Source organism: Bombina bombina, chromosome 2 (assembly GCF_027579735.1).
Source record: "Bombina bombina isolate aBomBom1 chromosome 2, aBomBom1.pri, whole genome shotgun sequence".
Taxonomy (NCBI): Eukaryota; Metazoa; Chordata; class Amphibia; order Anura; family Bombinatoridae; genus Bombina; species Bombina bombina.
Window position 1 is genome coordinate 1,221,959,405 of NC_069500.1, and position 14,079 is coordinate 1,221,973,483.

Below are 14,079 nucleotides of genomic sequence, written 5' to 3' on the forward strand. Positions count from 1 at the left end.
ATTACATTATCAAGTCCAAATGTAGTGCACTGTGTAGTGTATACCCCAATGTATGCTTTACAAAATATCGATTGTGATTAACAAGGGCTCTCCTCCACCTTTCCACAGATGCAGTACAACGGTTAGGCTGCTCCTGTGAAAGGCCTCTACATATGAACGTGTATTTGGGGAAACTAATAACCTGTATTTCCCCAATAACTTCACAACACTATGGACGTCACTTCCCAGAAGCCCATTTTATGAGAACACTGGAGTGACAATCTCACAGACAGACGACATGACTCGTACCACCATACAGCCACTCTTCCTCCTCATCACCGCCTCCTGCACCTATCGTACTAGAAGGGGGCACAGGTGTTGTGACGGCTGCGATGGGGGGCGTTGTAGAAGGAACAGCAGCGACAGAGCTGCTTATATCCGACGACACAACCATCCGCTCCACCAGCTCTCCGCTGGCGGACATCTTTGCTAGCAAGTAAGAGAGGGAACCTTTACAACGCGAGAATTAGTTGCCATGCGCAATGGTGAACAGTAGCTGCTACAAACCAATTGTAATACACAGATTTTGTCACGGTGACTAGACATGACTGCCATATTGAATAAGGGCAAAGTTTCTATATTAATGCGCAACCTTTTAAACACAAGTAGCCCCACTAAAGTGGCTTTGTCGCCGACCATGCTGATAATAATCAACAACCAAGAAACTTGTGAATTTAATTTTACTTTGTTGAGATGTTTTTTCTTCCTATTAATATTTTAGGGTAAGAAAAAAAGGGAAAACAGAAGACAAGGGTGGGATACAAGTAACTGACAACTTCGAAACATGCGTTGAATCAGCAACTATTTGAAAACAAAAACAAATATATTTATTTATATTTTATAGCAGTGTGTAAACATATGTCACGTGACCAACACAAACTTTCCATTGATTGCAAGATTCATTCCGTGTGACGTTTTATGTGTGCGTCCTTGCTGACACGTCATCTAACACGACCTTGTTGCTGTTTCAGCGTGTGTTAGTTGACAACTTGACACTGGCTGTCAGATTGTACTATGGCTTTGACGTTGCACGATTTTTGCCTGAAGGTGTGGGAGCCGGTGTTAGCTAAAGCTAGGCGAGCGGTGGTGTTCCTTGACACGCCGTGTGCTGAGATCCTACATTGGTGCGGTGGTGCTGAGCTGCTGCTCAATTCTGGCGCAGTGGACGTTAAGGAGTTTTCAAGCTTCGAGTCTGGAACTAACAGTCAACCTAAGGCTTTATTCGTGGTGAGCTCCCCTCTAAGAGGCCGTGTGATGGATGTGGTCCGGGACGTGGTGAGTCAGAGTGCTTTCCAGTACTGTGTGCTGGTGACCGCCGTGAGCCCAGGAGAGTCAGAGGGCCGTGCCAGTCACGAACAGTTGGAGGAGAGACTGTGCGAGTGGATGGGGAACATGAACTACACTGCTGAAGTGATGTGGGCTCCGTTACTTCTCGCCCCGCTGGCCCCTCACCTGCTCACAGCCCCAGCCTATTCCTCCTTGTTCCCCCTGCTAACACCTGAAGACTTGCAGACCCTCAACTGGAGCCGCCCGGAAAAGAAGAGGTTCGCTGGTTTAGGTGATGTTGATTTACCATCGCTGACCCCCGAGCTCCAGCTTCAGATCAAGAATTTGGTATCTGGACTCAACTACCTCATGGAGGGCATCGGGGTTCGCGAGGAGTGTTTCTCTGTAGGGCACATGAGCAGAATAATTGCTGGGGAGCTAGCCAGCTACCCACAGGCTAAAAACCGCAGGAAGGCTTCACAGAGCAAGGCATCACTAGTCTTCATAGACAGGACTTTGGACCTAACGGGTATGGGAACCATCTTAAGACTTTACTTTTATGTTTGCATTGGTTTCCTCAATATAATGATAAACAATTTGTATAATGAAAGTCAATATTCACATTGTAGCCTGATTCACTGTAGGTGAGGTGATGTGTATTATCTCTGCACTACTGATTAGGAGTAACATAAAATATATCCTGCACCACCTGCAAGCAAAAGTGATGCTGAAAATGTCATTAGAAAGAGATTTGGTGGATTTAAAGATCTAACTGAAGCGTAACACTTACTGTGTCCCAGGAATTGTTTCTTCACTTAATACACAGGGAACCAGGCTAACAAGGTTACTTGCAATGCTAATAAATTGCAAGTCTTGGTGTCAAAATGTGACTGTTTTTTTTCCATTTTCATGATAAACTTATTGTACTGTCTTTGGTTATTTTGTGGAATATTTTGTTTGTCTACCTGTATTCCCTGAACATCTAGATCAGTGGGGAAATAAGTTGAAGTCCATTGTACAAAATGTTGAATCACTTCAAAAGGAAGTAACAGACTTTGAGATTGTAATATAAAATGTTTAATTTATTTTGAATTAAAAAAAGTTGAAGTATACTTCTATTTATTTTAGCCCATTTCCTAACCATTAACTAAACCTTATGCTTCCACAAATCTATCCCTAACTAGCATCAACAGAGATGCTCAAATTGTAAAACTAGCATTGGATAACATACTCAATAAATACATAATAAAGAGACTGCAAAATCACTTCAAGCAAATTTCAAATGAGTAATATTTTTTTTCCTGACAAATGTCCATTAATGCATCATGTGACAGTCATCAGCCAATCACAAAATGCATATAGTAATAATAGTATATCCTGTGAATCTTGCACATGCTTAGTAGGATCTGGTGCTCCAGAAAGTGTGCATACAAAAAGATTGTGCACATTTAGATAATGGAGGTAATTGGAAAGTTGTTAAAAATTGTGTGCTCTATCTGAATCATGAAAGTTTAATTTTTACTTGACTGTCCCTTTAAAATCTGACAGGGGCCAACTTTGTCTACTGCTCTAGTGACAAGTGAGTATTGGCTCCTCCTAATGCAGATGATATATGTGTGGGGGAAGGGTGCCAAGTGCATTCTCAGGTGGTATTTTAATTTATTGCAAAGTTAATCAAAACTGCTTGGGATATACAGAAGGCTATACTTGAAAAGGAAATATAGAAATACTGAAACAGTGTTTTGGTCCTAATATGCTGTCATCTATGTTTATCACAAGATTATGTAATTTCTTTATTTTCCCCCTCCAGTAATAAATCCACATCTTAAATTATATTTTTAAAGATAGTGTATTATACTACCTTCTGTTTATGTACAAACAGCTTTGGCTGACAACTGCATTTGTCAACTCCTCTTTAACCCCTTAAGCCAAAGTGTCGTATGTATGTATATGTATATATGTATGTGTGTGTGTGTATATATATATATATATATATATATATATATATATATATATATATATATATATATATATATATATATATATATATATACGTCATGCAGAACATTGACCATTGTACAGCATAATAAATATATATGTCCCAGCTTCAGGAAGCTCAGCAGTCTCGACTGTAAAGTGACAGCTGAGAGCTGCAGGGAATCTGTCCTGATATGGTAACAGAGGACAATAGGTACTCCGTTACAATATGACTTTAGATTGCCATATCGTTACAGACCGTGACATGGTCTGTGTCACTGTCTGTAACTATCTCCTTCAGTGCTGGCGGTAGGTGAGGGAGTCAGGTGGGAGGGAGTGCAAGGGGCCCTATGCTGCAGAAAAAATAAAATTGAAGGTAGAGGGAGGGATAGGGACCACTACACTACAGAAAACAAAATTGAAAACATATACTAAAAATATATCTATAAATTAGGTACTGACTGACAGCTGCCTGTACCAAAGGTAGCTGCCATTAGTGGGAGGGATCAGGGAGGTGGGAGGGTTGAGGAGGATCACTATACTGCAGGAAAAAAACAACAACTTAAACTGCATACTGGCAGACTGTCTGCCAGTACCTAAGATGGTGGGGATGAGAGTGGGGGAGAGAGCGGGGAGGGAGGGTAATATCTCCACTACAGCTAAAATTAACCTTAAAAGCTACCAGATTAACCCCTTCACTGCTGTACATAATAGAAGTGTTGTGCAGAGCTGCAGTTAGCGGCTTTCTAATTACCAAAAAACAATGGCAAAGCCATGCATGTCTATTTCTGCACAAACAGGATTTTAGAAAAAGCTTTTACAATAATTTGTGTCATGATTGCACAAGCAGCATGTAAATAATTTCAGTGAGAAACCCAAAGTTTCTGAAAAAGTTAAAGGGACACAGAACCCAATTTTTTTTTCTTTCGTGATTCAGAGCATGAAATTTTAAGCAACTTTCTAATTTACTCCTATTATCAAATTTTCTTCATTCTCTTGGTATCTTTATTTGAAATACAAGAATGTAAGTTTAGATGCTGGCCCATTTTTGGGGAACAACCTGGGTTGTCCTTGATGATTGGTGGATAAATTCATCCACCAATAAAAAAGTGCTGTCCAGAGGTCTGAACCAAACAAAAAACTTAGATGCCTTTTTCAAATAAAGATAGCAAGAGAACGAAGAAAAAATGATAATAGGAGTAAATTAGAAAGTTGCTTAAAATTACATGCTCTATATGAATCACAAAGAAAAAAAAATTGGGTTCAGTGTCCCTTTTAATGATTTTTTTATTTTTTTTTATGATCGCATTTGGCGGTGAAATGGTGGCATGAAATATACCAAAATGGGCCAAGATCAATACCTTAAGTTGTGTACAACTTTCCAAATTACTTCTATTATTCAATTTGCATCATTCTATTACTATCCTTTGTTAAAGGAATAGCAATGCACTACTGGGAGACGGTTAAGCACATTGGCTGAGCCAAAAAGATGTATATATGTGCAGCCACCAATTGGCAACTAGCTCCCAGTAATGCATTGCTGCTCCTGAGCCTACGTAGGCATTCTTTCAACAAAGGATGCCAAGAGAATGGCTCAAATTAGATAATTGGGTTTGAATGGAAAGCTGTTTCAGATTGTATGTTATGTCCTTTTAAAAGCCGAACCAAATATCTGAGTATGCACTTTAAAAAGCATTATGGAAAACTGACCATATTTGTAATTAAACAAGTCACTTGGTTCTTTAATCAAATCAAGTTTCTCTTGTTGAACTTTACTCAGAAATACTGGGGCATTGCATTTCTGTAATCTATACTTGCCATGAAGTAGAAAAAGTAAAAACTGAAGATCGGCTCACATCCTGAAGCAAGCACAACCACCCTGGTCTGTTTTTGCACAAGATTTTATGAAAACTGCTACACATTTAGCTCTGTAAAAATGATTAGTTCTTGTTTGGTTTGCTCACAAAAACATTTTACTATGCAGCAGCCTTACTAGTCTTATATACTATATATAATATATTGTGGGTAAAGTCAGATATTGGGTAATCCTAGGATTACCCCGGTAAATGGGTTTTCCCCAAGCGGCTATGGGTAAAGTCTGATGTATGATCATAAATCCCTTCAGAGTGCGTAGCCACCGCATCAAACATATATAGCATGCACTGTAATTCCCCCATCTTCACTATCTTTTTTTTGCCTCCACCTTGTAGACCTCATTCCCCAAGGTCGCACTCACATAAAGCTACATCTACTTGCAGAGTCACAGGCAGTTAACCCCGGGCCTGCCTGGGTGCAGGTCCAAAGGGTGAATTTGTTTGTGTGGCTGTATTAGGGACTCTGGCACTAGGAAGAGACCTTGACGTGGTGCCTAACTTGTCCCATTTGGCCAAATGCGGTAACTAACTCTTCCAGTTTTGCTTTTATTCTTAGCTGTGAGTGAGTGCTGGACTTTTTTATGTGTGTAACAGTGTTTGTTTCTGTAATTCACCTTTTGGATCTGCACCCAGGCAGGCCCGGGGTTAACTGCCTGTGACTCTGCAAGTAGATGTAGCTTTATGTGAGTGCGATAGCAACCAAAGCTGAGCCTATTTGTGGGTCATGGGATGTGTACCCGGTCCAGTCTGGATGTGCTGTTCCACTCCTAAACTTTGCTTACGCCCGGAGTGATTACATAACTCTGTGAACCCTGACTTGTTCCCAGTTTGTTTATTAGCCTGCATTTGTGTGTGTGGCTGCTGTTGTGTGGCTGTATTATGGACTCGGGCACTAGGAAGAGACCTTGACGTGGTGCCTGAGCTTGTCCCATTTGGCCAAATGCGGTAACTATTCCAGTTTTGCTTTTATTCTTAGCTGTGAGCGAGTGCTGGACTTTTTTATGTGTGTGTGTGTGTGTGTATATATATATATATATATATATATATATGTTTTGAAATATGTAGAGAGGGATCTCTTAAAGGATATTAGGCTTGGAGAAGTTTTTAAAGTGTGAGGGATGTCATTCCATAATTGTGGTGCTCTGTAGGAAAAGGAGGATCGAGCTGCCTTCTTTTTGTATTGAGGCAAGCTAAATAATGTGCTGTTATTGGATCGGAGGTTATAGGAGGTGGGAATAGTAGGGGAGAGCATTCTGCTCAGGTAGGGTGGGAGCTTCCCAGAAAGGCTCTTAATCAGCGCTGCGCAATTTGTTGGCGCTTTACAAATACCTGATGATAATAATAAACACAAGGCAGGAAAGATGGAGGGTGCGTCTGGATTCCAGCGACAGCCAGTTTAGTTCTTTTAGCATGTCACAATGGTGGGTCCTGTAGTTGCATTGTAGCACAAAGCAGCAGAACGAGTTATACAATGTATTAAGTTTATTAAGGTGAGTTTGCGGTGCAGGTGCATATACTACGTCCCCGTAATCCATGATAGGCATCAGCATTTGCTGTACAATCTTTTCCTTTACTGTAGGGCTGAGGCAGGATTTGTTTCTGTACAGGGCACCTAGTTTTGGATAAAGTTTAGATGCAAGTTTTTCTATGTGGAGGCCAAAAGATAGATTGGGGTCTAACAACATACCTAAATATTTAAAAGAGTGGACTGCGGTCAGCGTGCAATTTTTTTTTGATGCGAAGATGGGAATTTTGTAATTTGTGTAATTTAGGTATATATATATATATATATATATATATATATATATATATATATATATATATATATATATATATATATATATATATAATTAAGAATATGCACTCACTGGATTTAAAGCACAGCACTCTCTATTTAGGTTGTTACGTTTTATATATAAATTTGACATTAGTAATACACAATAATTGTTACATATTGCATTTTACGCTTAACAGTGTACTCCTGACCTATTTAATGGGCACACCACCCAGCTGATTTTATGGATAGCCCTGCTAAAATGTAAGCTAATATTAAATTAAAATTAGCCAATATTAACTTTCTAAATGACGTTTGTTGCACACATTATTATTAAAACAATTTGTTAAATAATGAAATGCTTTGTATAGCTTTAATAGACTTTCAAGTCAAAATTTGACGTTCATGATTCAGATTGGGCGTGTGATTTTATACAGCTTTCAAGCTTACTTTTATTATCCCATTTCTTTGTTCTCTTGGTACTCTTTCTTGAAAGCTAAATCTAGACAGGCTCATATGCTAATTTATAAGCCTTTGAAGGCTGCCTCTTATCTCGGTGCATTTTGACAGTTTTTCACATTTAGACAGTGCTAGTTCATGTGTGTCATATAGGTAACAACATTGGCTAAAATGCAAGTCTGTCAAAAGAACTTAGATAAGGGAGTAGTCTGCAGAGGCATAGATACAAGGTAATCACAAAGGTAAAAAGTGTATTAACATAACAGTGTTGGTTATACAAAACTGTCAAAAGGGATTATCTATCTTTTTAAACAATACACATTTTCAAGTATACTGTCCCTTTAAGTAACCTCTCTAAATTACAGTAAATGTTAAAATACTGTATTGCAATGTAGTGCCATCTGGCTGAGAAAATGTTATGTGGAGAACACTGCTGAAACGCATACGACCGTGTTTCCTACCCACTTACTTGTTTTTATCATGTTCTGGTGGATTCTTTTTACTAAATTCTATGGACTGTCTGCTTCATCTTGTGTTTGAGAACACTGCTTAACATGTTTATTATTTGACAGGTGCAGAACTAAAAACAGTTACATACAACTTACCCCCATAAATAGTTCCTACATCGCTGTGTAACCAGGTGATCGTCGTGCTGGTAATTCTTCAGCATCCCGAATGCGCAGTTTTGCATGCACATTGGGTGTTGTGGATGCCCTGTCAGACCAATACCATGCCACCCACCTGGCATAGAATATACACAGCAGTGAACCCTCCTAATACTAACACATCCTGATAAATTAAGTAAATACACTGATGGAAACATAGCATATCTCCACTATCCAACTGCATAAGTATACACTTTGTTCCTCTCAACCCTGCAGAACAAGATACATTACAAAAAACACTGCAGATCAAAATGTGTATTTAATCCCCTAAGTACCAATCAATCTCATTGATAGATCCATTTAGACTCCCTTTGTAAAAAGAGCTTTGCTCTATCACCACCACTAGGCAGATTAGACACATGATCTACAATAATATAATGTAAATCAGCCACTGTATGCCCAAACTGGCATATCTGAATCTTCCGATGTTATAGCTGCACAGTGATTAAGTCATTCTCGTTCAAAGGCCATCATTCATTTTGCACACACAATATTTTCTACAATTGCAGTGTACCAAACAAACAATAATTTTAGTGATGTATGTAACCCTGAATCTAATAAAAAAATGTTAATTAAAGGGACACTAAACCCAAATGTTTTCTTTAAAGGGACACTAAAGGCAGAAAACAACTCTTCTTCAATCAATATATTCATATTTAACAATTACATATGTAAAGCGCTTACTGTGTCATATTATTACCGTTATTGAGATATGCTTTTGTAAAATGTTATTGTTTTCCAAACCCACCGCTCTGTTTTTTTAGCATCCACGAATCAGCTACGATAACTTGTTATCAAAATGTCGGTATTCATCAGTAATGCGCATGCGCGATCTTATGAAATCGTCATATGATATGTCACTCTCCTTCTATACATCAAGTGCAGTCTCAAAGGTACATTCTGCACATGCGCAAGTTACTGAAACGCAGTGCTCATGCGCACAGTGACGAAATGGGCATATAATGTTATGCGTGAAAATATATCGTGATTGGACATAGTTACCTCAATGCAGTGCGCATGCGCACAGTGACGAAATGGGCATATAATGTTATGCGTGAAAATATATCGTGATTGGACATAGTTACCTCAATGCAGTGCGCATGCGCACAGTGACGAAATGGGCTTATAATGATATGCGTGAAAATATATTGTGATTGAACATTCGTTTGGGTAGTGAAAGGCCCATAATAGGGGGTTTGGCTTCAGTGACATCAGAATCGCAATATAAAATATAATTTCTTTCATGTAATTAGCAAGAGTCCATGAGCTAGTGACGTATGGGATATACATTCCTACCAGGAGGGGCAAAGTTTCCCAAACCTTAAAATGCCTATAAATACACCCCTCACCACACCCACAATTCAGTTTTACAAACTTTGCCTCCGATGGAGGTGGTGAAGTAAGTTTGTGCTAGATTCTACGTTGATATGCGCTCCGCAGCAAGTTGGAGCCCGGTTTTCCTCTCAGCGTGCAGTGAATGTCAGAGGGATGTGAGGAGAGTATTGCCTATTTGAATGCAGTGATCTCCTTCTACGGGGTCTATTTCATAGGTTCTCTGTTATCGGTCGTAGAGATTCATCTCTTACCTCCCTTTTCAGATCGACGATATACTCTTATATATACCATTACCTCTGCTGATTCTCGTTTCAGTACTGGTTTGGCTTTCTACAAACATGTAGATGAGTGTCCTGGGGTAAGTAAATCTTATTTTCTGTGACACTCTAAGCTATGGTTGGGCACTTTGTTTATAAAGTTCTAAATATATGTATTCAAACATTTATTTGCCTTGACTCAGAATGTTCAACTTTCCTTATTTTCAGACAGTCAGTTTCATATTTGGGATAATGCATTTGAATTAATCATTTTTTTCTTACCTTCAAAAATTTGACTCTTTTTTTCCTGTGGGCTGTTAGGCTCGCGGGGGCTGAAAATGCTTCATTTTATTGCGTCATTCTTGGCGCAGACTTTTTTGGCGCAAAAATTATTTTCCGTTTCCGGCGTCATACGTGTCGCCGGAAGTTGCGTCATTTTTTGACGTTATTTTGCACCAAAAATGTCGGCGTTCCGGATGTGGCGTCATTTTTGGCGCCAAAAGCATTTAGGCGCCAAATAATGTGGGCGTCTTATTTGGCGCTAAAAAATAAGGGCGTCGCTTTTGTCTCCACATTATTTAAGTCTTATTTTTTCAGTGCTTCTGGTTGCTAGAAGCTTGTTCTTTGGCATTTTTTCCCATTCCTGAAACTGTCATTTAAGGAATTTGATCAATTTTGCTTTATATGTTGTTTTTTCTCTTACATATTGCAAGATGTCTCACGTTGCATCTGAGTCAGAAGATACTACAGGAAAATCGCTGTCTACTGCTGGAGCTACCAAGCTAAGTGTATCTGCTATAATTTTTGGTATCTGTTTCTCCAGCTGTTGTTTGTATTGCATGTCATGACAAACTTATTAATGCAGATAAAATTTCCTTTAGTACTGTTACATTACCTGTTGCTGTTCCGTCAACATCTAATTTTCAGAGTGTTCCTGATAAACATAAGAGATTTTATTTTTTAAATCCATTAAGAAGGCTATGTCTGTTATTTCTCCTTCTAGTTTACATAAAAGTCTTTTAAAACTTCTCTTTTTTCAGATGAATTTTTAAATGAACATCATCATTCTGATACTGATAATGGTTCTTCTGGTTCAGAGGTTTCTGTCTCAGAGGTTGATGCTGATAAATCTTTGTATTTGTTCAAGATGGAATTTATTCGTTGTTTATTTAAAGAATTATTAATTGCATTAGAAATAGAGGATTCTGGTCCTCTTGATTCTAAATCTAAACGTTTAAATAAGGTTTTTAAATCTCCTGTAGTTATTCCAGAAGTGTTTAATCTCCCTGATGCTATTTCTGAAGTAATTTCCAGGGAATGGAATAATTTGGGTAATTCTTTTACTCCTTCTAAACGTTTAAGCAATTATATCCTGTGCCATCTGACAGATTAGAGTTTTTTTGGGACAAAATCCCTAAGGTTATGGGGCTGTCTCTACTCCTGCTAAATGTGCTACTATTCCTACGGCAGATAGTAATTCATTTAAGGATCCTTTAGATAGGAAAAATTGAATCCTTTCTAAGAAAAGCTTACTTATGTTCAGGTAATCTTCTTAGACTTGCTATATTTTTAGCGGATGTTGCTGCAGCTTCAACTTTTTGGTTAGAAGCTTTAGCGCAACAAGTAACAGATCATAATTTTATAGCATTATTATTATTCTATAACATGCTAATAATTTTATTGGTGATACCATCTTTTGATATCATTAGAGTTGATGTCAGGTATATGTCTCTAGCTATTTTAGCTAGAACAGCTTTATGGATTAAACTTGGAATACTGATATGTCTTCTAAGTCAACTTTGCTTTCCCTTTCTTTCCAGGGTAATAAATTATTATTTCAACTGTTTCTGGAAGGAAGGGAACTTTTTTACCAAAGGATAAAAAATCTAAGGTAAATTTAGGTCTAATGATCATTTCGTTCCTTTCCTCACAATAAGGAACAAAAGCCTGATCCTTCATTCTCAGGAGCGGTATTCAGTTTGGAAACTATTTCCAGTTTGGAATATATCCAAGCCTTTTAGAAAACCTATAGCCAGCTCCTAAGTACCCATGAAGGTGTGGACCTTATTCCAGCTCAGCTGGTATGAGGCAGATTACGTTTTCTTCAAAGAAATTTTGATCAATTCCGTTCTCAATTTCTGGTTTCAGAACATTGTTTCAGAAAGGTACAGAATTGGCTTCAGTTAAGGCCTCCTGCTAAGAGATTTTTTTCTTTCCCGTGTCCCAGTTAACACAGCAAAGGCTCAGCATTTCTGAAATATGTTTCAGATTTAGAGTTGGCTGGAGTAATTATGCCAGTTCCAGTTCTGGAACAGGGGCTGGGGTTTTATTTTATCTCTTCATTGTACTAAAGAAGGTCAATTCCTTCAGACCAGTTTCGGATCTATCAATATTGAATCGTTATGTAAGGATACCAACATTCAAGATGGTTACTGTAGGACTGTCCTGCCTTTTGTTTAGCAAGGGCATTATATGTCTACAATAGATTTACAGGATGTGTATCTACATATTCCGATTCATCCAGATCACTTTTTGTGTCTGAGATTCTCTTTTTAGACAAGCATTACCAGTTTTGTGGCTCTACCGTTTGGCCTAGCCTCAGTTCCAAGAATTTTTTTCAAAGGTTCTCGGTGCCCTTCTTTCTGTAATCAGAGAACAGGGTTTTTTGGTATTTCCTTATTGGACAATATCTGGGTACTTGCTCAGTCTTCTCATTTTCGAAGAATCTCATACGAATCGACTTGTGTTGTTTCTTCAAGTTCATGGTTGGAGGATCAATTTACCAATCAGTTCATTGATTCCTCAGACAAGTGTAACCTTTTTAGGTTTCTAGAATAGATTCAGTGTCTATGACTCTGTCCTTGTCAGACAAGAGAAGTTTAACATTGATATCAGCTTGTCAAAACCTTCAGTCACAATCATTCCCTTTGGTAGCCTTATGCATGGAAATTTTAGGTCTTAGGACTGCCGCATCAAATGCGATCTCCTTTGCTCGTTTTCACATGCGACCTCTTCAGCTCTGTATGCTGAACCAATGGTGCAGGGATTACTCAAAGATATCTCAATTAATATCTTTAAACCGATTATACGACACTCTCTGACATGGTGGGCAGATCACCATCGTTTAGTTCAGGGGGCTTCTTTGTTCTTCCGACCTGGACTATAATCTCAACAGATGCAAGTCTTACAGGTTGGGGAGCTGTGTGGGGGTATCTGACGGCACAAGGGGTTTGGGAATCTCAGGAGGTGAGATTTCCGATCAATATTTGGAACTGCGTGCAATTTCAGAGCTCTTCAGTCTTGGCCTCTTCTGAAGAGAGAGTTGTTCATTTGTTTTCAGATAGACAATGTCACAACTGTGGCATACATCAATCATCAAGGAGGGACTCACAGTCCTCTGGCTATGAAAGAAGTATCTCGAATTTTGGTTTGGGCGGAATCCAGCTCCTGTCTAATCTCTGCGGTTCATATCCCAGGTATGGACAATTGGAAAGCGGATTATCTCAGTCGCCAAACGTTGCACCTGGGCGAATGGTCTTCACCCAGAGGTATTTCCTCAGATTGTTCAAATGTGGGAACTCTCAGAAATAGATCTGATGGCTTCTCATCTAAACAAGAAACTTCCCTGGTATCTGTCCGGATCCAGGGATCCTCGGGCGGAGGCAGTGGATGCATTATCTCTTCCTTACAAGTGTCATCCTGCCTATATCTTTCCGCCTCTAGTTCTTCTTCCAAGGGTATTCTTAATATTCTAAAGGAATGCTCGTTTGTCCTGCTGGTAGCTCCAGCATGGCCTCACAGGTTTTGGTATGCGGATCTTGTCCGGATGGCCTCTTGCCAGCTGTGGACTCTTCCGTTAAGATCAGTCTTTCTGTCTCAAGGTTCTTTTTTCCATCAGGATCTCAAAACCTTAATTTTAAGGTGTGGAGTTTGAACGCTTGATTCTTGGTCAAAGAGGTTTCTCTGACTCTGTGATTGATACTATGTGACAGGCTCGTAAATCTGTATCTAGAGAGATATATTATAGAGTCTGGAAGACTTATATTTCTTCAGGATGGTTTAGATAAAGGTTTGTCCGCAAGTTTCTTGAAAGACAAATCTCTGCTCTTTCTGTTCTTTTTCATAGAAGGATTGCTAATCTTCCTGATATTCATTGTTTTGTACAAGCTTTGGTTCGTATAAAACCTGTCATTAAGTCAATTTCTCCTCTTTGGAGTTTGAATTTGGTTCTGGGGGCTCTTCAAGCTTCTCCTTTTGAACCCATGCATTCTTTGGTCGTTATATTACTTTCTTGGAAAGTTTTGTTTCTTTTGGCCATCTCTTCTGCCAGAAGAATCTCTGAATTATCTACTCTTTTTTGTGAGTCTCCTTTTCTGATTTTGCATCAGGATAAGGCGGTGCTGCTAACTTCTTTTGAATTTTTTACCTAAGGT

General features: G+C 38.9%; 2 protein-coding genes across 6 annotated transcripts in view; one reads left to right on the forward strand and one right to left on the reverse strand.

Annotated features, from left to right (window-relative positions):
* Positions 1–498, reverse strand: part of FIP1L1 (factor interacting with PAPOLA and CPSF1) — a 259,017-nt gene extending 258,519 nt beyond the window's left edge. For 2 of the 4 annotated variants that reach the window (XM_053703970.1, XM_053703971.1), the window contains exon 1: positions 289–498. In XM_053703970.1, the coding sequence (XP_053559945.1) occupies positions 289–463 (175 nt within the window). In that variant the 5' untranslated portion in view covers positions 464–498. The remainder of the gene's footprint in view (positions 1–288) is intronic. The other 2 variants (XM_053703969.1, XM_053703968.1) reach the window with 1 other exon arrangement.
* Positions 499–983: 485 nt separating this feature from the next.
* Positions 984–14,079, forward strand: part of SCFD2 (sec1 family domain containing 2) — a 1,435,497-nt gene continuing 1,422,401 nt past the window's right edge. For both annotated transcript variants that reach the window (XM_053703972.1, XM_053703973.1), the window contains exon 1: positions 984–1,834. In XM_053703972.1, the coding sequence (XP_053559947.1) occupies positions 1,054–1,834 (781 nt within the window). In that variant the 5' untranslated portion in view covers positions 984–1,053. The remainder of the gene's footprint in view (positions 1,835–14,079) is intronic.